We start from the raw sequence: 25,660 nt of genomic DNA, 5'->3' as shown, positions 1-25,660 counted from the left end.
TATTTTCATAATGGCGAAGGGGCCCCCACACTTGCAAAACAAGACAAAACCCAAACAAACGTGCACGCATGCGATCATGTGCTTTTTTCCTTCTTTGTCCAATCCGAACGCGCCAAATGACATTTTCTTGACCTTTGCTCTCTTTTGGGTTCAGTGGAAGTTTGAAAAAACAACACGTATTATTTTATTTGCGCAAATATTCTTTTGAGCGCAATTACATACTTTGAGGGGTATGCAGACAACAACAAAAAAAAGTATACTATTTTGCCAACCATTTAACTTTATGAGATTTAAACAGTAATATTACAGCAGGTGATCAGCTTTTCAGAAATTGATTAGTCTGTTTTGATTTTCCAACGTTCATTCATTGTTCTATTGCATCAACAAGCATTTTTTTTCCTTTTTAAACATAATCGCTAGTTATATTACACAGGTTGTCGCAATCTTTAGGTTGTTGCATTCTATTTGTTCACCACTAGATGGCACTAAATTCTACACACCGTCTCTTTAATTAAAAAAAAAAAAAAGATGTACAGTATATACAGTAAAAATACAGTATAGTAAGTATATACAGTAAAAAAAAAAATATATATATATATATATTAGTGGAAATACGAAATTATGAGATTTGAAGAACAGTTTGTACTCTTTTCTGTTGTTGTGTTTTTGCACCAAGGTTATTTCAGTTCACAAAAACTAACAACATAACTAAAACAAAAACGAAAAAAACATTTTCATTAACAAAATAAAAAAACGATATTTTATGTAACTAAATGTACAGTAACTATAATTACTGCATAGCGAAAATGTCCTTCCTTTTCATCTTTGATCATTTAATACATGAGCCTATGGGATTATTTTAATTGTGATTTAATAAATATATATGTGGCTGTTGAGAGGCAAGTCTGGACTTTCGCCCCCACGATGACCCCAAACGGATGAACGGACATTAGCTTTCATTAATACGACGTTTGTTTGTTGCTCATTTTTCCTTCCTCATTCAAGAGCAAAACAAACCAACTTGTCTTGCATTTTTGTTTGGTTTCTCATATGGAAAAAAAACAAAACATTTGAATTTATCATCTGCATTTCAGTGTCAACTTTTGTTCTTAGTATTTGTATTGAAAATATTGTTTTCAAGATTTTATACAGCTGAAAAAGAATTTTTGTTGGCGCGTAACCAAAACGTTGAACCAGCTCGTCTCGTCTTGAACTGTTCAAAATGTGTTTGCGAAACTTGACCGCAATCATCTAAATCCTTTAATTGTCCAGAATTGTAGCGTTGAATCCCCAAGCCCTAAACAAACAAAAAAAAGAAAGAAAAAAAACCGAGCGCATTGTGGCTGCCGTGTGAAACGTTCGTAAATCACAGCAACAAGGCAGGTCACAAAAACGACAAGAAGAATTGATGGTGTCCAAACGCTGGATCGTGTCCTGCCAAGGGAACGTTTTGTGGTCAAGACGCAATTCGAAATGATTTGGTGGCTCGCCGCGTTGCGCGTCCTTCCGTGAACCTCGGCGGCGCAAAAAACGCGCGCGTGTCGCAACATCCGCCACCGAGATTTCCTTCCCCAACTTTTCACTACATGTCGACAAGCAGACTTGAGGATGCTCACGTGCGAGCGAGACGGACGTTTCCATTCAGACGCTTTTCATTTCACAGACGCGAGAGCATCGCTACGCCAAAAAAAAAAAAAAAAAAAGGAATTCATATGGTTACTTTTTTCCCCAAACGTGTCATCCTTCAAATGGATTTGGTTGGCGGAAATCGAGAAACGACAAACGGGCGGCCACTAACGAAAGTAAAATAAATTCCCACAAACATTTTTGTGAGGGAAAATGTATATATATATATAACATTTTTTTTTTCAAAAAAAGAAAAAACCCTGCAAAATAAAATATCTGGCTGCTAAAAAGTTTTTTGGGGGGTAGAATTTTTTTTTTTATTTCTTTTAAATCAGGATTCTTTTTCTCTGAGGGATAATGCAAAAAACAAAAAAACAAAAAAAAAAAAAAACACATGTCAGTAGAAACATCAGAAATGGCCAAACTTTTCTCTGAGAAAAACAATTTGTTCTTGGTGACATGTTTTTATAATAATAATAATGTAATAGAAAAACAGTTTTTCTCAAGGAAAAAATAAATCAAAGAAAAAAAACTGCAAAAAAAAACATCTGGCGTTTTTTATTTCACTTTATTATTATTATTATTATTATTAATTTACTTTTTTAAATCAAGATTCTTTTTTTTTCCTCTGAGGGATGATAATCCACAAGATTTTTGAAGGCAAGCTCAAGGAAGTCATCCGGCTAATAAACACCACACACGCTTCAAGAGATTTATCCGGATGGTGTTTGAGTGGCTCATTAGCGAGTTGGGGGACAAAATATGGAAGGAGGAAGACGACACGGCGGCTGTCCATGTGGCTGCCGTGTGTGCGGCGCTGGCCAGCAACAAAAACAAAACCAAAAAAGCCAAACGCAAGATTCATTAGCCCCTTTAGCGAGCAGAGGAGGCGGGGCCAACGGGGTGATGCTGATGTCCACCTGTGCGTTTTCAAGGCGCATCCTGCTGGGATGGGGGCGGGCATATATGGAAACATTTGGACTTATGCATAATGGATGGCAGCTTGTCAAAATGTGCTCGCTGAATCAGTGGAGGCTGGTGTCACTCCCGCTTCATCTATCCTTCCCTCCTTCCGCTCTTTAGTTTTTCCTCTGGTCTCCGGAGATCTTGCTGATCTATCGGAATGTCGAGTTTCTGGAGGTTGGTGTAAGATTCTGGTTTTGTAACCATGTGGGCGGCAAGTGGTGCTGGATTTCAATTTGATTTAGCTTTCTTTCCTTTGAGCTTTCCTCTGGTCTCCTGACCTTGTGAACTTTACGACTCTGGCGAGACTCGGAAGTGTCCAGTTAAGGCGAAGGATCATGGGAATTGTATTTGGTTTTAGGTGAACTAATGAGTATAAATTCACGCGAATTGACGCGCACACGCATACACACACATAAAAAAAATAGAAAATCCACCACACTTTTTTTTTCTCTAAAAATAACACGCACTTTTTTTTTTATTTGCAGATTTTTATTTATCAATCACAAATTTTTACTTTTTCTCAAAAAATAACGTGCAGAGTTTTTTTTAATTTGCAGATTTTTAGATATTTTTTGTCAATTACGAATTATTTTGATTTTGATTTTTTTTAAAGTGCAAAACTTTTCTGCAAAAAAGTTGACTTTTTTTAATCAACTTTTTTTCTTTGGATTTTTTTGTTAATACTCTGTAAAAGATGCACGACGTTTCTTGCAAAGAACATTTTTATGTGAACCTTTTCCCCTTGAATTTTTTTTAAGAATTTTTTTTATATTATTTTTTCTGAAATAGTCACAAAACATTTGTTCCTCTGAAGACCCCTAACCCCGTTCCCATTAAGCTTCATCTTTATCTTGACACCCTAATTTCCAAATGTAACTGTGCCTTCAAATCCGGACTCATTTGTGTCCTTTTCAAATCGTAACTGAGCTTGCTGCAGATTGTTGATGCAAACGACGTCGCTAAACATCAAGACGTCCTCATGACTCTTTCACACGTGTGCAACACACATTAGTCGCTGCTTTGCACTCACACGAACGGACATTAAACATGCCCCCTCGCACTTTTTTTTTTTGCATTTGTCCCGCTTGCAAGTGGCTTTTCCCATTCAAACTCTTTTTTGCGGTTTGGGATCGGATGTCACGAGCGAGCGCAGCAGCAGATGTCCGTTAGCTCATTAGCTGGTGAGGTGAGCTTACAGCAAGAGCGAAAATGCAAACCATGTGCTCACTTTGTGCCAATTGGAAACAGCTTTTGTCAAGGGCGATCTTCATTTAATGGCCCCCGGCGAAGTGCGTTTTTCTTTCCGTCGGCCGGCGAAAGCTCCGGGCCGGAATACGACGACGCGGGAGAATATTCCAAAATGTAAATCCATTTTGGAAGAACGAAACCAAATGGATCTTTGCCGTCTGTGGCAGTGAACGATTCGAAAATCTCGCGTATTCCACCAAATCTCTTTTGGCGCAGGCAGGCCACAAGTGTGCTTTTTTTCCCCTTCCACGGCCAAATGAAGTTTGACTTTTTGTTTTCATCTTGAATAAGGTAGAAATAAATAAATAAAGTATCACCTACATGTGGTTGTGGGCCGCTTTGGACATTCCTTAAAGATTAAGCAGAGGCCATTACGAAAATGTTTTCCTTTTGGGTTGGTCAAAACAAAACAAACAAAAAACGTCCCTCAAAGTGTTTTTTAAAAAATACCAGCACGGTCACAAACCAAGGGAAGGAAATCAGCGTCGTCTCTCCTTTCACCGTTTTTCTTTTCACTAACCAGAAAAGTCAACAGAAGAGCATTCGACCTTTTGTGGTTATTTTGGGGGGGTTTATCGAATACGAGCAAAGTAAAAAAAAATGCAACGTCAGCAAAAATCCTGTCAAAGTGAGTGAGGCAACTCGGCCTTTTCTTTACATTTACAGCATCAGACAACGTATTTCCTTTTGTTTTTGGGCAAAATTTCATGGTGAGGGAGTGAAGATAACCTTCACGTACAAAAATGTAAAGTCCCCTTTGCTTGCTTCGAGGAGAAAAATGGGCGTCCTGAAAATACCTGAGCGAGAAATCACAAGGAAGATCTGACAACTTTGCCATTACAGCGCCATTCTGTTTCGCTAATCTTGCCTGAACAATGTCGGAGCCAGGTACAATGTGGGCGGAGACGGGCGTGCCACGGTAATGGTCAATTGAATCCGGATCACGAAAATGTGAAGCATGGGGGGACTCCAGTCGTACCACTTGGAATCGAGTTGAATCGATTGGCCAAAAGCCAAAGATACAAGCGCACAAGCGCTAGCGCTAGCTAAGGTCTAAATAGCGGACGAGGGGAAAAACACTGCGGCCAAAATGGCAGACGAGAAGACAAAATGGCGCACCGGGAGTGACCGTCGTGAAGTCGAAACGTCTTAGGTCGAGTGCGCCTTAACTCGAGGACTCCCTTGATACCAAAACTTATAAAATAAATAAATAATAATAATAATAATTAAAAAAAATCTGTTCTTTTCAAGCGCGCAAAGAACACGAAACTCGGCCGCGGTCGTTAAAGCGCCGTTTCCGACGCACGCAAACGCGGCATCAACTCATCCTCGAGTGCCCAGCTCGCGAGCTCAGCAGCTAACTGGCTAGTAATGGCGGTCCAAAAAAGGCTGCCAAACAATCAGCATTTTTGAACAAACACCCAAAAAAAAAAAAAAAAAAAAAAAAAGTTGAAAATTTGTCCTCGTCAGCCGGCTGATTGAAAACGAGCTCATCGCGAGCTGACAAAGCGACTGTTGACAGCCTCGTATTTCATGGCGCGTACCAGCGATGGAAGCAATTACAAAACTATCCGTGTTGGCGGGCACCAACAAAATGACGTGATCAACAACTCTGAATTTGGTGTTGCTCATTACTGTTAACAAATAAATGCTGCTTGTACGCCATATAAAAACAACGGCTGTGAAGATGTCGCTTGCTTCATCATCATCATCATCATCATCATCATATGAATGCTTGTAAATTTGGTGCGTCACAATAAAGTGTTTTTAACAGTCACACTCAAAAATGAGAATGCAGGACTGTGTCAGAAAATTTGAATATTGTGATAAAGTCCATTATTTTGTGTAATGCAATTAAATAAGCAAAAATGTCATACATTCGGGATTCATTACAAATCAACTGAAATATTGCAAACCGTTTATTGTTTTAATATTGCTGATTATGGCTTTTTTTTTTTTACTTGGTCTGAGGAAATATTCTAATATTTTGAGATAGGATATTTAAGTTCTCTTCAGCTGTAAGCCATAATCAGCAATATTAAAATAATAAAATTGACTTAAGTTGATTTATTTTGATATGAACCGGAATAAGGACGTTTGAAAGTGTGTCACACAGAAGTGATGTCATCTAGCAACAGCCAATAGAAAAGCATCTTCAGCTGACATCGCTCTTATGTTGTTTTTTGCAAGTAATACACATTTAAAAGGATACTTTACTTGTTTAGCCATTTTTGGCAGTCAAACATTAATATTTTGCCGAAAATAAATTTGATATTTTCAATATTTTTCATGTACAATTTGTACCTTTAAAAAGACATTTTGCAACTTGCTGTCGACTGAAAATGACATCACAAGGAAGGGATCAGGTATCCAATCACAGCTCAGCTTGTGAATGTCACATGACCAAACCTAGAAAACAGGTGAGCTGTGATTGGTTACCTGAGCCCTTCATTGTGATGTCATTTTCAGTCGACAACAAGTTGCAAAATGTCTTTTTAAAGGTACTATTTTTTAAATAATGAAAGTATCATACAATTATAGAAAAAAATATTAACTTTTTATTGCTATAATGGGCTAAATAAGTGGAGTATCCCTTTAAAAAAATAAAACTAATACTGAAAACTATAATAACCCGGATTCGAGTGGTCATACTAAAAAAAAATAAAAATCGTCATTGTCAAAAACGTCATGCGTATTTTTGCCTTATGTTAATTGTTGACGTGTTTTAATATTCTGGTTCTTTCCTTCGTCGTCTCTCAAACGTTTCGTTTGCTAAACTTGTGCAGTTAAGCTTTTGTTTTTTTTTGTATTTTCGCTGTCCTTATGGAAGGCCATTCCCATTCATTTAAATATATATATATATATATTTTATTTTTTTTACTGTCTGTACTTTTTTTTCCTACACTGGTGGAAATGTGCTTCTTTAAACAACAAAAACAAACCAAAAACCAGGTGAAGATGAAGTCTTTCATTTGGTTTTCTTGTTTGTTTCCTTTTCGTATCGGTCGAGTTTCTTCTTCCAATATAGCTGATGATCGTAGTCATTTTCTTTTTGTTGCACTTTATCTTTCTATAAAACTCTTAATTTGTTTTTTCCGGCGTCTGTTCCTTGCCCATCAATTTTGGTTTGTCCTTATTTATGTTTGGGTTTTTTCGCATCAACACCTTCGTCATCGTTTTTAGTTTCTTCACTGCGGTTTCCTCTTGCTTACTGTTCCCTCGGTGGAAGAAAAAAAGTTTGATCGTTTTATTCTCGGTTGTGTGCTTTGGGGTCCGATTCTTTTTTTTTTTTTGAGAGAGAGAAATTGTCTCTCCGTCTCCGAATGCAGCGAAACCACATGCCAACTGTCAATCAAATGCCACCGTTACCATTCCTAGGGTGAGGACCAAAACACACGGTGAGTCCGCAGAGACTATCGATATCTTTGAGAGGAGGCTCAAGACACTTTCAAAAATTTCTATTCTTACTTCCCTTTGATCGTCTTGTCTTTTATAACTTTGTTTTTACCTTTTGTTCTGTTAACTGTTTTTATTTTGTTGTCTTTTAGCGCCAGTGTTTCCTGGGTGCTGTTCCTCACATGGTTTCTCTGTGCCCCACCACACTTTTGTTTTTTTTTTGGCATGTGTGTGAGGGTGTTTTTGTTTTTTGTTTTTTTATAATTGTATTACGGATGTTTTAATTGTTTAGCATCTTCAGTTGCATTTTAATCATGTATGAAAGGTGCTATGCTATATAAATAAAGTTGGATTGATCGATCGACCACCTGGAAACACAAATGCTCATTTGTCTTATGTCAACAACACATAAGACGAATTTGAGCCGCACAAATATAAAAGGAAAATTCTTTGCGGTGTCTTCATAAAAGCTTGCTAACGCTGGCAACTAAGTGACAAAAAGAAATGCTGAATGAGCTAACGATGACTGAAAACCATTCACCTTAGCAGCATGTTTTTTATTATTTTAGATTAGGTGGAGAATGTTTGAAATTGGCGGTTTTCGTCTGGCAGAAGGAAAGGCGCTGGCTCCAAAAATCATTCTTGGAAGTGAAAAGTTCAACAATTCCCTCGAATCGGAGCACGGACGGCGAATGCGAATGCTGCTCCCAATTTGTTCTGACATGCTCCTTAAATGGTTCCACTTCAACCTGACTAAAGACCCCAAAAAATCTATCTCAACTGCACTTGACCAATCTGGCTATTTACATCTTCAAGGAAGAAAAAGAGAACAGAGGCTCGTTTCCAAAAGAGACGCAAGTACAGAAATGTTCAAGGAGCAAAAGTTGTGCCACAAATGACAAGTCCAATTACGGTCACGTACCTGAAAAAGCGACTTACAGTACCGAAATATTTTGACTTGCTTCATTTCCCATTACTGGATAAGTCCCTTCAAATTAATACAGTACATATTAGTGTTAATCTTGTCAATGCTAACTAAACAAAAAAAATCATTTTCGTCAACGTATATTTGTTACAGGACTAAAACTAGACTAGACTAAAAACCCTAAATCAATCTGCATCTTCGTTGACTAACGAAGACGAGACGAAAATGTACTTCAATTCAATAAAAACTGGACTAAAATCTAGAAACATTTTAGTTGATGAACAAAAACGAGACGAATATTATGATTTAGTAAAATCTCGTCTCTTCTAATCTGCGATGAGGTCATGTGACACACTCCCTTCAAATCTCCAGCTAGCAAGTGCAACAAGCGCAAACATATGGAACAGTTGATTCACAAGTGGATTCACAACAACAACAAAACGTTGAGTTTAAATTGATATATTTGCACTTTTTTATTTTTATTTTTGAAAGAACTAATTTAAGGTTAGAGGTCCACAAACTACTTTACATGATCAAAAACATAGTCCAATGCATGTATAGATGCCAATAAATACGATCGATGATCGTTTCAAAATTCACAACAGATAAAAAGATTGCCTTCATGTGGTATCATAATTATGGTAAATACCACAGTTTGAGTAGAAAACTGCACGTGAATTTGCCATCAACTCATTTGCTCCCCCAAAAAAACGTCAACACGTTCTATTTTAAATGTATTGTCTCCCAAAGACGTATTTATATGTTTATGTTTTTTTGATGCTAGAGCATACAGAAGCCTTTGATGCAGCGTTTCAATGACAGAGAACTGGTGGAAAAAAATGGTAGTAATTACAAAAACGGCCAGCAGGTGGCAGCAGAGTATAAGAGAATTCTAAGCAGATTTGTGAATAATGATGAAACTTAGCTATGTTCTAATGCTAATTGCTGCAAAACGGAAACAGATAGAAACATTTTTTTAGGAAAGAAAGAAAGATGAAAGAAGAGACTTTAATTGAATTAATCGTTTGGTAGGTTCCATGTTTTTATAGCAATAAAACACAATATTCTGTGGGCCTTGAAAAATCAGTCAAAATCCAGTAAAACAGCAGGAGCGAAGGGGGTTACTTCAGTCAAAATGGCTGGGAGGGATTGAGTTAAGTGCTTGTGTTGTAAATTTTTGCTCTCATGTCAAAGCAAATTTGTATTATTATTTTTTTTTAAATAGCTCATATCTTGAAAATGTTGGGACCGGCACATCTGATTAGCGATGACGGAGTAATGATTCCAAACGCAAACCACAAATTCCTGGAAAAGCGCCTTAAAAGTACCGTATCGAAAGTATTTGCCCTTGAAATGCAGATGAGGACGTCCGCGCCCATCAAGGACGAAACGAACCTCGTCTTGGGTTTGGGTTTTAATGCGCTGCATGCCAACAAATCTCATTGTGACTCTTACAAGTGTTGACATTTGGAGCATCAATTAGCGAGCCGTCTTTTGACAAAAGGTCCCCAGCGGCTTGTTTGACGACAGCGCAGCGCTGTCAAAGCGTGAAAAGGAATGGCGTCTTCAACATCTGGAATGTTGCCTTCTGTCATCGAGTGGCGTCCAAAACGCCAAATCGGCGCCAACAAACCTGGGGACACTTTGATCACACAGACGCTTTCTTGGCAACAGAAAAAAAAACAAAATGCAAATCGCACACGATATTCTCCAGTCAAACATGTTCAAACATATTTTGGCTCCGGCGCAGAAACCAACAACAAATGATTAAAAAAAAAAAAAAAAAAAAATGAGCCATTCTATTTCCGTAATGGAAAGTGTCAAATAATAGTGTTGCTGCACGTTGTGTAATACAAATTACCATAAATAGTTCTCATGAGTATTGATATGTTTTTTCTCAGAGCCAATAGCGATTATTAGTAGCCAAGTCATATTCCGTAAAAGAGAAAACGTCCATATTCCGGCGGTTAATATCAAAATAAATCTTCTTATAATCACATTTAAAAGGTTCACGCGCTAAATTAATTACCAAAGACGAACACAAAGGACATTTTTGCTATAATTATAGTTATCAAACATCAACGCGTATGTAGGGATGCAAGAATGTTGATTTGTTGTGACTGTATTGTATTTGTGTCATGTTATGTTTGTTTTTTTTTGTCTTTCTGTAAAGCGCTTTGTGACAGTTCAGGCTGTTTGAAAGCGCTTTATAAATAAACTTGAGTTGAGTTGAGTTATAAATTATAGTTATGAATTAGTTATAATTTTAGTTTTTTCATTAGTTTTAGTTAACTAAAATAACCTTGATCCCTACCTGTTAGCACACAAAAACTACCAAAATAACTACAAAAAAAAAAAAATTGTTAAAGTAAAATAAAATCGGATTATGTGACCAACGGAAACTTTTTTTTTTTGGCTGTCCTAGAATAAAGTGTAATTGCACAGCCAGTGCAGTAGGTGGCAGTGACATCCTGATACACCCGTATATACATTAGGGATGTAACGATAATGGTAATATCATAATATCGCAATATTAAAAACTGGCACAATATATCGTCGTCGTCACGTCACCATATTAAAAGCAGCGCATCTGTTCAAAAAGTCGGGCTGTTTTCCATTTGTGCAGTTGTAGCACCCTCTGGTGGCTAGTTTTGTAGTGCAGTTTAAATTTTCATAAGGCATGTTTTGGCCCTTTTATGTTTAAAATACACACTAATTGACATAATATGTATGTGGGCTGAGTTAATATACTGTATGTGTTTACATTAAAAGTATATGCCTCAATATGAAGTGTTATTAAAGATTTGGGGTTTTGTTTATATGCATTGCTGTAATGTACAAAAGCACAATATTGTGTGTTTTTTGTTTTTTTTTTACAATACTGTGACTTTTAGTATCGCTAACCTCCCGACAATATCGTGATAATTATCAGACTGTGAACGTCATATCGTGATATCGCATCGTGATGTCTGGATATCGTTACATCCCTAACATCCATACAGTGAAATTGCATTTAGTCATGCTCACGTTGTGCACTGAAAGGCGTGAAAGGGGTCAAAGGTGACAGGCTTGACGGAATGTTTATGGAAGGTTCTGTTGACTCGTCACATTTGACACATGACGGCTTTTGTGTCGGTTTGGATGCGTTGCTGCTCCAAAAGTAACAATTGGTTGAAGGCGCGCGAGCTCCGTGTTGAATTTTATGTATTCATTTACTCATCTCAATGGAGAATTTGATGTGAAAGTGGTTTATTGTCACAATCGTTTCCTGGAAAGCGCTCCATTTTTATTTATTTCTATTTCCCTTTCTCACCCAACACGACTAATCGAAGTATTGTCACACGATGACAATGAAGGCTTAACTTGTCCTCAACAATTTACGTTGTTTTGTTCTTCATCTTGTTTGTTTTGCTGTGGATGGGAAAAGCGCCGAGATGCTAATAAATATGGTACGAACAATACTGCGCTTGTAAATTATTCATCTTTTTTTTTTTTTTTTATGGAAATTGTTAACCTCTTGGAATGCCGTTTCCTTTAAAACGTTGCTTCATGCTGAATACATGTTTAATTTTAGTTTACTGATTGACAGAACAAATTAAACACCACTTTGCACAAATAGCATGCAATTACTGTATATACAACCACAGGAAGGAAAAAAAAATTTTTTCCTTCCGTTTCTTGTCCATTTGAATGTCTGTTGCCACAAAAGTGTATCAAGTAACACAAAAAGAAGAAGGTAGAGTGCCTAAAAGCATTTTTGGCACCACAATGTCAAAGAAGAGCTTGAGGCCATTTGGAAAATATCTCCATCAGGTCTGAAATTCAACTCTTCTGAGCCATTTTTGTTGTCACTCAAATATCTTGGGCCAAAAAGGAACACGAGACATTAAAAAAAACAACAACAAAAAAACCAGGAAACTGAAGAAATGTGGCTGCTCTCATATTGATTCAAAATCTTGGGAGTAGGATTTTAATGATGCTGCAAAATTAAAAAAAAAAAAAAAAAAAAGGCTAAAAATAAGCAAAACTGTCATGTTTTACTCAACTACTTTGTTGACATTATGCCGTGATGGAAATGACATTTCATTTTACTTTGCATTTTCATTGTCTTGAACGGAGAGGACACTTTGAAATATTAAAGTATATTATTTAGGGGTGGTAAAAAAAAAAAAAAAAAAAAAACGATTCAGCAATATATCGCGATATTACAGCGTGCAATTCTCAAATCGATTCAATAAGCGACCAAATCGATTTTTAAACATCCATTTTTGATGGAAAAAATATTCAACAAAACGTCTTACTTCGGGTTATTTGTGGCCTTTTAAGCTCGATATCTGAGCATTTGCGATTGTTGTTTATTATCGTCAAGACCCGTGAATAACATGCACCCATTTATAAATACATGTCACAAACAACCCCCCCCCCCAAAAAAAAAAAATCATCCTTTTTTCCTCTATATGTGTATAAAACGATTTTTGCATAAATGACATTTTAACTGCCTTTAAATTCCTTCCGAACATTTCTCTGTGATATAAAAAAAACACGGAAACGGTTCAAGTCACCCGAATGTTGCGTTTATGTAAACGCTTCATTTCACGTCACGTTGGCACACAATAAAAGCGGCAGATGTTGACGCGGGAGTCGCGTCAACATCTGCCGGCTGGAATGCGAATGGTGGCACCAGCGTCATGTAAATGTAATGTTCGAGCTCATGCGACGTCAAGTCATGTCACTGGTATGTAAAGTGGCGACTTTCATCTTCCATTCGTTGAGGAAAGAAAAAAAAAAAAAAACCTTCAGTCCTAAAGGCGGCGTGTCACTGTAGCGTGTTGTTGCCGTGTTCACAGCGTGTTGCCATCTGTGGTCTGCATACTTTTGCCTTTTCTCCCCATCCGCCGGCTCCATCCCACACCACCGACCCTCGGTGCCCCCCCCGCCTCTCCTCATCCACCCCCAAGCTCCAAACCTTCCCAGCAGATTGTCGACAGCGGGGCGAAGGTAACGGCGGGCTTGCCTGAGCTCGGATAAAAACCCAGAATGGGAGGATCCCGGCGGGGACATTTGGGGGAACCAGTTGGCCAGGACGGACGTGACCCTTCGCGGAACCAGAAGACCAGGAGCTGCTCCGGAACTTTTGCCACCAGGACTTAAAAAAAAAAAAAAAAAGAAAGAAAATAGAGCGCCAGTGAGGTAAGGTCAATTTCCACGGAAGCGGCAACACGTATGAAATATTGTGGAACAGATTTCCGCACGGTTTGGAGAGAAATTCCGTCAGTGTGCCGGTAACCCCTTCACAGCGACCGAAGTGCCTCAGAGATTTTCTCTCAGTTTTCCATGACTTCTGGTGGCGTTCTGGCCCCTTCCGTCAGATTCCGCCAACTTTATGGCTGCCTTGGCGTGAACCGTTGACAACTGCCGGATGGTTTCAAGATCCTAAGAGGTTTTCTCCTCATTTTGCGAGAAGCTCCGACAGCATTCCAGATCCTGCGTTCAGATTCCCCCAGCAGTGTTTTTAGCACCGTTGTGGTTCACCTGCTGGACACACTAACAGGATCCTGTCAAGATCCTTTAAGAACTTTTCTTTACGGTTTTGCAAGAAGCCCTGGCAGAGTTTTGGCACCTCCGGCACAGTTCCGGTACTTTACAGCTCCCTTAGGAGCTCGTTCGGGAATGTTTTTTCCCCCTCTAATTTACAAGAATTTCCCGCCGAGTTCCAGCTGCTCTGGCAGAGTTCTGGCAAATTTACGGCTTTAAACATGGACAGTTGCTGGGTCATGTGAAACTCTTTGAGAAGTTCAGCCAGCATTCCTTTGCCTCGGGGACGGTTCTGGCTCATCCGGCAGAGTTCCATGTCCTCTGGCACGGTTCTGGCAGCTTTACGTTTCCCTTGCTGGAAACAAAGACCGGATCATGTCAAGATCCTTTGAGAACCTTTCTTTTCGGTTTTGCAAGTAGCCGTGGCAGAGTTTTGGCACCTCCGGCACAGTTCCAGCACTTCTAGTTCGTTCTGGAATTTGTTTTTTCTCTAATTTACAAGAATATGCCACTGAGTTCCAAATGCTCTGGCAGAGTTCTGGCAAATTTACGGCTTTAAAACTCTTTTTGAGAAGTTTTCTCCCCGTTTTGTGAGAAGTTCAACCAGCATTCCGTTACCTCCGGCATGGTTCTGGCTCATCCGGCAGAGTTCCATGTCCTCCGGTACAGTTCTGACACCTTTATGTCTCCCTTGCTGGAAACACTGACAGGATCATTTCAAACTCTTTTGGAAGCTTTTCTCTCCATTTTGGGAGAAGTTTCTGCAATGGAAATGATGTTGTTGACAGCTGTCAGACTGTTAGAAAGCTCCTTCGGATTTTGTTTTGTTTTTTGTTTTTTTATGTTGCAGGAAGTTCCAGCAGAATTCTTGCTCTTGCTCCTTGCTCTGTTCCGGGAGAGTTTTATGTTCCCACACTTTTACGGCTCCCCTGCTGGAAACACTGACAAGATCATTTGGATCTCCTTTGAGGGTGTTTTCCTCCATATAGCAGGAAGTTGTGTCGGTGGTGTTCTCAGGTACCGTCGTAACTCCTTCAGCACCATTCTGGAAACTTTTATGGCTCCTCTTGGCATGAATGGTTGATAACTGTCAGATCGTTTCAAGCTCCTTTGGGAGGTCCCCCCCCCATCAGTTGTGTGATAAGTTCTGGCTCCTCCGGCGGTGTTACGGCTCTTTTACGGATCTGAAAGATTGAATGTTTCCAGCAGTTGCAGCATTCTGGAACATTAAAGTCGCCACCGGCTAAAATGTTTACAGCTGCCAGATTGTTCCGAGCTCCCTTTGAAGGGATACTTGAGAAGTTCCGACTCCTCGGGCTGCCGGCTGACAACCGTGACAGCCTGTAGATGGCTTCAAGTTCCCTCGGAGAGGTTTTCTCTCACTTTTGTGAGATCTGGCAAACTTGTGGCTCACTTTACCGGCTGCCTGGTGAAATGTTGACAGCGGTCGGATTGTTTCAAGCGCCTTTGAGAGGTTTCCTCTCTGTTTTGTGCAGAAGTTGTTGCTCCTGAAGGCAGAGTTTCGGGCTCCTCTGACAACTCAAATGCCGACAGCTGCCTAATTGATTGGAGCCCCTTATGAGCAGTGTTCCAGCAACTTAAATGGTGACCTTGCTGTTTAATGGCTGAAGGGGGGGGGGGGGTTCCTTTGAGCTAGAAGTTCATGGAGCGTTAGCGGCTTCTTCCAGGAGGGTTCCTGTTCTTTCAGAACCTTCACGGCTCCGCAGCTGGAATTGATGACATCTGCCGAACGGCTTTCAAGGCACCTTTGAGCGGCTGTCGCTCCAGTTTGCATCAAGTTTGGGCTCTCCGTTCTTACTTCCACGGCTGGAAATGTTGGACAGCGGTCGGAACGTTGCAAGCTCCCTTGAAAGATTTGCTCTCCGTTTAGGCGCAAAAAGTTCCAGTAGGGGCTCCTGCGGCACCCTGTTGGAAATGGGGACAGCTGCCGGATTGTTCCTTTTGTCTGCCGCGTTAGTGCACACAGTGGAGGTAGGGACGGTCAATTGATGCTGAGCTTAAATATGAAAATTACTTTCACTATATATATATATATATATATATATATATATATATATATATATATATATATATATATATATATATATATATATATATGATGCAGACTGCAGCAGGTCCAAGCAGAAAAAATTAAATAAAAGTTGCAAAAGTCATCCCACTGCAAGTCAAGTTGATGTCAAAATCTGTCCTTTTATTCTCCATTATGTGACGGAATTGTTTTGCTAAAATGCCTGTTTTGAATTATAGTCAAAATATGGCAAGTTGTAATTAAAATGTCATTTGACAGAATTGCATGGCAAGCTCAAATGTATTTATGAGCTTGAAAACGCATTTTCAACATTTTCAAGCGTGGACGCAACAAACTCGCCGTTGGGGCTTTTGCATCAATTTGTTTTTGTTTTGGTTACGTTATGAAAAAAAAAAAAGATCATGATGAAATGCTAAAAAAAAAATGTGTGATTGCATGTTTTTGTCTCCTGCTTCTTACAACTGCTTTGATTTCTCTCTTCTTTTTTTTTTTAAATCAAGACGAAAAATTCATTCAAGCAACAATACATTCAATTTAATTGTTGAAATATTTTCAGTATGAAATCACCACATGACGCGTACGCGTTATTTAATAATTGTGTGCGTGTGTGTTCCGAAGAAATGAAGTGGTGATTATTAGTGTCAGACTGTAGCAATTACAATAATTGGACGTGATATGCAGTCTTAATCGTTTCAACATGTTTGCTATACATTTTGCGCAATCAAAAAATGCTGCGGTGGTGACTTCATGCGCACGCACACTTTTTGAGATTATTACAAATATTCCATTTTCCTTTTGTGTGTGCGCTGGAATATTTCAGGCTGTCCGTTTTTTCCCCGCAACAGCAATCCAAGCAACTTGTGTCCGTTTTATACTCGGCTGCAAATGTCACAAATCATTTTTGAGCTCATTTCCATTTGATGTCGGATACCCATCAAATGACCTCTCACCTACCAAAATGACACGATTACAATACAAGTCGCAATGCGTCCCATTTACATCCTGTTTCATGTTGTGATGTCATACTAATCATATTCATGAGAATTGAGATTTAGTTGCAATGATAAAAAAAAAAGAAAACGTTTAATTCACGTTTCTTTAATGTTACATCGACGTAAAGCTGTGCAATTAATCGAAATTCAATTACAATTCTTACACCGCACAATTACAAAATCAATCATAATCATTAAAAAAAAAAGATTATTAATAATATTTTCTGAGTTGTTTAAATTTACGCATTTGCACCTTTTAAAAACTTTAACATAACTAAGAATTTTATTTGTCTTAATATTTTTAATTTGTTTGTTAGGTTTAAACATTTTCTTGTTTTGTATTAAAAAATAAATGATCGTTGTACTGCACAGTGCACATGCTGCATTCTAACTTCACATTTTTGCCAACATAATGAAATAAATACTATTATTATAAATATATATTATAAATTCTGTTTGCTCCAAAACGGACTTACATAATTAGTGTTTGTTTTTTTCTTTTAAATTGGTCTTAATATTTTTAAATGTACCAAAAAATAATCGTTTCAATAATCGTGATTTCAATTATTGCCAAAATAATCGTGATTATTATTTTTTTAAGCAAAAAAAAACAAAACAAAAATGGAAATATTCCAAATGAAAACAAAGTCAAACTTATTGACTTCCTACCACAAGCTTTACATCAAAAATATATTTAGATCATCAAAAACTGCCGACCAGAATATATACAATTGATGATTGATTAATTAATGTTTGTAGATTTTAATTCCAAAACTTGGACTGTTCCACAATTTCACACCACAAATTGAGAGACAAAAAGTTAATTAACACTTTGAAATGTCATCGTACATTTGAATAGATTTGATTTTACAAAGAGCAAATTGTGTTTTTTGTTGTTGTTTTTTTTGTTTTTAAAAGTAGAATGGCCGATGAGTGTAATGAGTTGTAATCCAGAACTCAGTTTTGCATTGCAAATGCGGTCAAACGAGGGAAGTGTACAGCATGTGGAGTCCATTATAATCTAACCCATCCTTGGCTATGATAAATGACTGCAATATTTTTTAATATTTCAGATTGAACATGCCCAATATATGACTTGCACGTCATTTTCTCATCATTCAACCCACTTAGAAGAAAAAAAAATACTTGTATCGTCTGCAAAAAATACCACATTCATTGTTTTGAGCATTTTACAAATGTTACATAATGAATAATTTGGGCCCCAACATCGACCCCTGGGGGACACCACAAGTAATATTCAAGGACGAACTGTGGTTGAATTGCTTGCGACTATGTTCGAACATATTTTAATACGTTTGTACATATTTGCAAGTACTCGCCAGCCAAAAATGTTTACTCCACATTGGCAGCTCTACGCTTCCGTAGAAAACGATGACAAACTTATTTAGAACTGTAACTCAACACGCAAGACACATTTTGTTCCTTCTGATTGGATTGTGTGAATTTTCTTCACTGTGTTGTTTTCATTTTCGTTTTTGTCATTGACGAAATTGTCAATTTTGGTTATCGATTTTCATCTCAATGAATGGCTTCTGTTTTAGTTTATTTTTCGTCTGGAAAAAAAAAAAATCGTGATGAAGATTATGCGGAAAATTTTCCGTCGAGGAAATGGTCGCTGCCCTAAACGTAGGTAACAGCTTTTGATTTTTCAAGCCAACCGCATCGTTTCTTGCAAATGATTTTGCGAGCACGGCCAAGTTGGAGAAGCGGCGGCGGCGCCTGATGAAATCCAGGCCTGCTTTATTATTCCCGCGCACGCCTCGCCACCGCGTCGCATTTCTCAAAATTGGAAGTTATTAAAGACTTTTTATGTGTGCTCAACTTTGTGACATCTTCCCATCTGGTCTCACACTATAATTATTATGATTAGATGGATTATTATTATTGCATTACTTTTTCCGAATAATTGTCAGTCATTGACAAGCAGCGGGAGATGACATCATCATCATCATCATCATCATCATCATCATCATGTGTGCCATGGTAAATTTCCCAATTTTCGAAGCTGGAATGACCACTAGATGCTGCTATTGGTACACCGTCCATTTTCTGGCTCATTTTCATGTTAATGGCCATTTTGCTTTTCAAGCCACTTGCCGTCGACAGGAAGTGACATCACAGTTGCTCAGCCGACAACCGATCACGCCTCACCCGTTTTCGCAAACTGAGCCGTGATGTCATTTTGCAGTTGGACAACAGGTGGGCAAAATGGCCGCCCCTGAGATGGATCAAAATGACTGCATTTTACGGCGAAATTTGTATTCCACAAACCGGCGATTATTTCGGCACCGAAAAATTGTCGTCATATTTTTTAGTCAGGAAAAAAAAAATTCAGACAAAAATGAAACAAACACTAAAATAGAAGCCATTCATTGAGATGAAAACGATAACTAAAATTGACCGACAATTTTCGTCAATGACTCAAACGAAAATGAAAACACAGTGATGAAAATTCACACAATCGAATCGGAAAGTGTTCAGTGTTGATTGCGTGTTATTTCATGTTCAAACATGATTCAATTCGTCGTGCAGCTGTAAGATTAATCTCAAGCAATGATGCACTTTTTTTTTTTTAATTTAGGTGTAAACTAAGTTATATGATTGTCATTTCAACATGTTTCACTCTAAACGATTAATAAAGACACCGTTGTATTAAATGTGTCTTGCGTTTTAAACTACAATTACAAACAGATGTGTTGTTATTTTTACATAGAAGGAAAATATCAACTAAAATCTCAAATCAGTCGACTATAATTGCTCCTTATTTTCGTCGCCTAAAATTGGATTCAAATTAAAATGCAATCAGATGACTAAATTATGACTAAAACTTAACGAAATTTTTGTCAAAAGATTCCAACTAAAACAAAATTAAAATTTCTTACACTGCCACAAACGCGATATTCATCAGAACGACGTCTTGAGACGAGTGCGGGAACATACGACATCTTCGTGTCGAGACCATTTTGGATTTCGTGTCACAAGGCGCTTACCAAACCTGGAAAAAACGACGCTTTGACGACAGGATGCTTTGAAGCCCATTTTGCTCAAATTTGGAGAACAAAAAAGGATTCAGTGTCGGTAACATTTGAAAAACATTTTCCCCAAATCGGCCTTCCCTTCAAAAAAATATAACAACACAAGAAATTGAAAAATTGTGCCATGTGTTTTTTCTTTTGACAGTCGTTATGACAAGCAAAGATCCCCCCGAGATTTTTAAAAAATGTGCCGGCTAGCTCGTGTTCCCATCTGCAAAAAAAAAAAAAAAAAAAAACAGCAAATGAAGCTGGAAAACAAACCATCAAATGTGTCGCGGCCACACGGATTCTCACCACCGTCCGTCACCATTTGATTTGATTTGATTGGATTTTTTCCATTCTTCTTAACGGGCGTATCGAGGACATCCAAAATGGAGCATGTTCAAGCGAACAAGCATCCGCAAAGCGCTCACATGCAGCAGCAACAGTTCATTTTGACAAGACTTGTCAGTTGAATACAAAACGGGTGGTTTTAACTGCACAGGAATTTGTTCTCTTCAATCAAAATCAAAATCCGATCAGGACTTTTTCCAGACCTGCGATTGGTGGAAAAGATCGGTTCATTTTGAAGGGATCGGCCCAACGCCGATCTCCCAAAATGAAGGAAATTGGCCGGCCGATCGATCGATCGATCGATCGATCAGTGCACCCCAAGTAATTACAATTAATTAACTAAGAATATATTGAGCTTGCTTATTTTGCTGCATGAAAAAAATGTAATTCTTTCATGAGATCATAAATGTCATTTCCTTAGGTACATGTTAAATTAGGGCTGCTCGATTATGGAAAAAAAATAATCATGATTATTTTGGCAATAAATGAAATCACAGTTATTCAAACGATTTTATTTTTTTTTTGGTACAAAACAAGAAAATGTTTAAGCATTTAAAATTATTAGGACCAATTTAAAAAAAAAATAGAAGCACTATAATTATGCAAGTGCCTTTTGGGCCAAATAAAACACAATATTTATTAAATTATCTATTCATTAATTTATTTAAAGATTAAACAATTGTTTTTTGGTCCAAAACAAGAAAATGATTAGGCATTTAAAAATATTAAGACCAATAAAAAAATAAAAAATAAATAAATAGAAACACTAATTTTGTAAGTTCCTTTTGGACCAAATAAAGTTATAATAATAATAAAGTTTTAAAAATTTATTTAAAAATATTAAGAGCAATTGAAAAAAAAAATAGAAACACTAATTATATGTTCCTGTCGGACCAAAAAAAAAAAAATTATAATAATATTTATTTATTCATTCATTCATTCATTTATTTAATGATTAAACAATTATTTTTTGGTACAAAACAAGAAAATGTTAAGGCATTTAAAAATATTAAGCGCAATTTAAAAAGTAGAAACACTATAATTACGTAAGTTCCTAATTTGGACCAAACAGGATTTATAATAATATATATTATTATGCATTTTTTTATTTATGTATTTATTTATTTATTTATCAATGTGTGTGTGAAAAAGTTGAAGTTTTGTACGATTATGCTGATTTTGTAATTATGGAGTGTAATAATTGAAATTGTAATTGAATTTCGATTAATTGCACAGCCCGATGTTAAATATCGCAATCATGTCGATATCGCCATATTCAGCAATTATATTTACTATCCAAAACATTGTCAATGCTTGACTTTTTTTTTTTTTTGTACACAAAAAATCCCATGATGAAAAAAATTTAATGAAAGTTTCTTATAACATGTTGCCAAATATATTCAAAATGAAAAGCTCAAAAATGGCTTTTGTGAATGATTCCGATTATGACAGCCTTTTTTTTAATTTCCCCATCAAACAACACCCGATAATGACAACATGGAAAATGCTTTGCCGACTTTTTTTATTGCAAGTATATTAAGAATAAGTCAATGTGTGTGCGCGCGTGTTTGAGAGCGGCCCCGCAAATTGAAGGAGAAAGCGGTCGTGTTTTGCTCTTTCTGGGTGACTGAGCGCCTTTTTTTTTGTTTTTTGTTTTTTAAAAAGTGATTTGCAAATGAGAAGCAGGCCCGACCAGCCGCTCGCTCGCTCCGACGGATCTGCACACGTGTTTACCCCCCCACCGCCTTGCGCATCCGTTACACGACAGCCGTGTGAGGTCAGTCACCTCGGATAAATTAAAAAATAAAATAAAAAAAAGTGTTCCTTCAGATCTGAACACGACGACGACGATGATGATGATGATGATGAATGTTTGCTTTCATTTCCTTTGACGTTTCTCATGCTTTTGTGTTTTGTTTTGTTTTTTGGATCATTTCTTGTCACTTTAATACAAACTTAATGACTTATTTTGACTTTTCTTCAGTGCACAAAGTCAAACATGTAAAGCATTAAAAAATAAAAATGCTCAAAATAACTAACATATTTGTAAAGATGAAATAATAGGGAAAGCTACGGTGGCCCTGAAGTGCAAAAACAAAAATCTGACATAACTGCAAAACTATAAAAATAGAAACCAAAATTAAAAAAACCAGCACAGCCAATCAAAAATCACCCAAACAAAACGGTAATCATAAACACAAATCATTTTTGTCGTTTAGAATTTTACACAATAGACATCTTTGCTTTTAAAAGCCGAACAAAACATTCAGGGAACTCCCGTCATAATTAATAATTAATGTTATTGAAATATTAAATTTCAATGAAATTTTAAAAATTAATTTCAATTAAAAAAATTATGAAATTAAATAAGTCATAATTAATGTCTTAAAAAGTTACATAAAAAGTTAACTTAAATATAGCGCCTTGTAATTTTCTACAGTAAATACATTTTTCAAAAATTTTAAAAATAAATGTTAAAATGATCATGTATAATTTTTAGATTTGAAACAAACAAAATTTGCAGAGAATATCCAGCATCTCCTATAAAAGTCAACTAAAAAAAAAAGAAAGAAATACTTCCCTGAGGTTAACCAGAGTTTTAAATAAATCTATTATCGGTTGTTAGATTTATTTAAAAAAAAAAAAAAAAAAAGCCAATACCGATATTAGGAGTGTCCTGATACAACTTTTCCCACTTCCGATCCATTTTTTGTAATCTCTTTATCTAGTCAACAGCCAATCAGATAATTCCATGTCAGTCCTGTTACCCACAACCAATCAGATCGATTCACTGTCGATATAAGCCGTCTGAGAAATGTGCCTTTTTGTCGGACGATTCCTCCGTCCAGCTGACCACCTGCTCCTCGTTTCCTCGATGCCTTCGCGTCGTTTCTAGTCTAGTCAAGTTCGTTCCTCACCTTTTGATAGAATGCAAAGAAATCTTGTCTGCAGTTTTGGGATCCAAACCTCAGAACATAACAAGTACTGCCCGATACCGATATCTGTCCGAAACCGTATCACGATTCGGCGCCCGCCGATAATCAGCCTGGCCAATAAATCGGTCAATCCCAATTGACGATTGTTGTCGATGTGTTTTTGTCGGCCAAAAAGCGGAAGGAGGATGCGCGTTTTGGTGCTGCTGGCCAGCTTGGCCTTCGCCGCCTGGCACCACTTCCTCGCCTGCGCCCACATGATGCCCGACCACAGGCTGAGCGCCGACAAGAAGGACGCCGCCGTCTCCAACGCCGTGCCCGAGGGCGACGCCCGAGGATTGTACGTGCCCGTCCTCATCGTAGGCAAGTGCAAGCGCGCTCGCCGAAAACGGCCACAAACCGTCACCAATAAACAAAATCAACTGGAACAAGATCAACTACACGACAACAACATTTAGTTGACACATTATTATGTTTTTCTTTCCTCCAGAACTGCCAAAACCAGGAAGGAAAAAGAAGGCAAAAAAGGTAGGCGTGTGCGTGCGTGCGTTTCTTCAAGGCCGTTACAGCTTGCCGCATTGAGATAACGAGATGCACGAGGGCTGGCTCCAAAATATCCAAGCGATGCTCCTTTTCATAGCCCAATATCAATTCATAAAACCAGGAATCAATACTTTTTAATATCTATTTTTCTAAAAGAAGACAATCGCTTTTACTTTGGGGAACAACGGGCAAAATCGGAACTGAATCGGTTTTAAAAAGGTCGGTGAGGACAACACAGCCTTTTTGTGTAACACTGCACAACTGTTATAAACGGTACCAAATAAACATTAATTGGCTGATAAACAGTAATTGGGGGGGGAAAAAAATGGTTGAACGCAAGATAACATTTTTGCCGATTATCTGATTAATCAATGGGTGACAACTAGTTGTGCGCATGTCCCCAATAATATGCCCCCATACGGACGTCGATAAATGGGGTGCAGTACAATTCAAGGATGGTTCGATTTTAAAGTGGACGTATCGATTCGGCTCGATTCCGATTCAATTTGGAGAGGGGATGACGGAACGAGTGTCGTTTTCTTGTAACGTTTTACGAGCATTTGGATGAACTTGCCAGTATTGCGAATTTGACTTCGTTTTTTTTTTTCTCAAGTACTAAACACGATTCGATATGTATTTCGATATTTGAAAGCGACACACAGGACGAAAAAGATGGTAGGAATTAGGGGTGTTAAAAAAAAATCGATTCGGCGATATATCGCGATACTACATCGCGCGATTCTCGAATCGATTCAATAATCGGCAGAATCGATTTTTTTTTTTTTTTTTTTTTTTTTTTTTTTTTTTTAGGATTCACACCTTGAGCATGGAAGAATGTTATATGAACAGAACATTAAGCCTTAATATTTTATTTTAATGCTGTTGAGACATGAAACAGATTACAACCTCTATAAGACTGAAATTTCAGATAAATAAATAATACATTTTCATATAAATCTTACACTCTACAAGCTTACTGATTAGTATTTTCTAAATTTGAATGAAAAAAAATCGCAACAATCGACTTATAAATTCGTATCGGGATTAATCGGTATCGAATCGAATCGTGACCTGTGAATAGTGATACGAATCGAATCGTCAGGTACTAGGCAATTCACACCCCTAGTAGGAATTTTTTTAAAAATGGATCGACATAATCAGTGAGCGCACTCGTTTGCTTGAAAAACGCAATTGTCACCCATCGCTTCCATTTTTGACGGCAGTTGAAAAACTTGCCCCCTCAGAACAAGATCGGCGGCAGGCGGCGGCGTCCGCCCCCCCCGCCCGGCTGCGTCCCCGTGTGGGGCAGCTGCAAAAGCGAAGGAAAAGTGTGCTGCGACGTCTGCGCCTTCTGCCACTGCCGCATCTTCAGGACTGTTTGCTACTGCCGCATGGGGAACCCTCGATGCTGAGGGGCGGGGCCTCCGAGGGGGACCGACCCCACCCACCCATCCCCGACCCCCACAACCGACCGAGGTCCGAAGCTTGCCGGAAGTCGACGGCATAAAAGCGCCTGAAGATGGAACGCGGCCGCCTGACATCACGTTAGCATGCGTACTCAAACGTTTATGGCTACATTTGGAAAAAGTATGAATAAAAATGTTGCAACATCATGTTGGATGTCGTTCCTCAAACAAATCTTGTACGGACCGAAACGTCTCGAGACATGCGAGGGTCCCAAAAGAAGACGCTGAGGACGTTTAACGGCTGCAATACATATGCCAAGTCTGAAGGGGCGCTGCGGAGTTAACAGAGAAGCGTAGAAGAAGAATCAGCCAAGGAGACGAACCACTGATCTGAATAGCTGATAGGCCAAAACTTTTGAGGTGGCGAGGCGGCCATATTGCTCCTCCCAAGAAACGTTTCTCGGCATACGAGCCGATACATTTACAGTATCCAAATTGGAGAACATTTGAGACAGTACTTAGTTGAAACAGCCTGATTTATAAGGTTGGAAATTTGTTAAACATAAACAAGAGGACTTCAGACATTGTACAACTTGCCTTGAATACATGTATAAATATCAATTATATGCTTAAAAGGGATACTTGACTCAT

At 38.0% G+C, this 25,660-nt stretch overlaps 1 protein-coding gene across 2 annotated transcripts; it reads left to right on the top strand.

Moving 5' to 3' along the window:
* Nucleotides 1-13,006: 13,006 nt before the first annotated feature.
* asip1 (agouti signaling protein 1) lies at nt 13,007-25,161 on the top strand. Of its 2 annotated transcripts, none has more exons than XM_077530095.1 (4): nt 13,007-13,351; nt 23,239-23,423; nt 23,551-23,588; nt 24,848-25,161. In XM_077530095.1, exons 2-4 carry the CDS (start codon nt 23,249-23,251, stop codon nt 25,013-25,015), a joined length of 381 nt encoding a protein of 126 aa, XP_077386221.1. In that variant the 5' UTR covers nt 13,007-13,351; nt 23,239-23,248; the 3' UTR covers nt 25,016-25,161. The 2 variants fall into 2 exon arrangements, with proteins under 2 accessions (XP_077386221.1, XP_077386220.1); XM_077530094.1 differs by lacking the exon at nt 13,007-13,351 and adding an exon at nt 14,299-14,359.
* Nucleotides 25,162-25,660: the final 499 nt, after the last annotated feature.

Source organism: Festucalex cinctus, chromosome 8 (genome assembly GCF_051991245.1).
Source record: "Festucalex cinctus isolate MCC-2025b chromosome 8, RoL_Fcin_1.0, whole genome shotgun sequence".
In the NCBI taxonomy this organism is placed as follows: Eukaryota; Metazoa; Chordata; class Actinopteri; order Syngnathiformes; family Syngnathidae; genus Festucalex; species Festucalex cinctus.
This window is presented reverse-complemented; position numbering and strand designations above follow the sequence as displayed.

Excerpts from the sequence above, each read along its gene's own strand:
- asip1 (XM_077530094.1), top strand. The coding sequence starts at position 14,322 with ATGGTTCTGGCTCATCCGGCAGAGTTCCATGTCCTCCG. Across the intron at positions 14,360-23,238 it reads GCAGAGTTCCATGTCCTCCG|CGGAAGGAGGATGCGCGTTT; the intron begins GTACAGTTCTGA and ends TCGGCCAAAAAG. Across the intron at positions 23,589-24,847 it reads GGAAAAAGAAGGCAAAAAAG|AACAAGATCGGCGGCAGGCG; the intron begins GTAGGCGTGTGC and ends TTGCCCCCTCAG.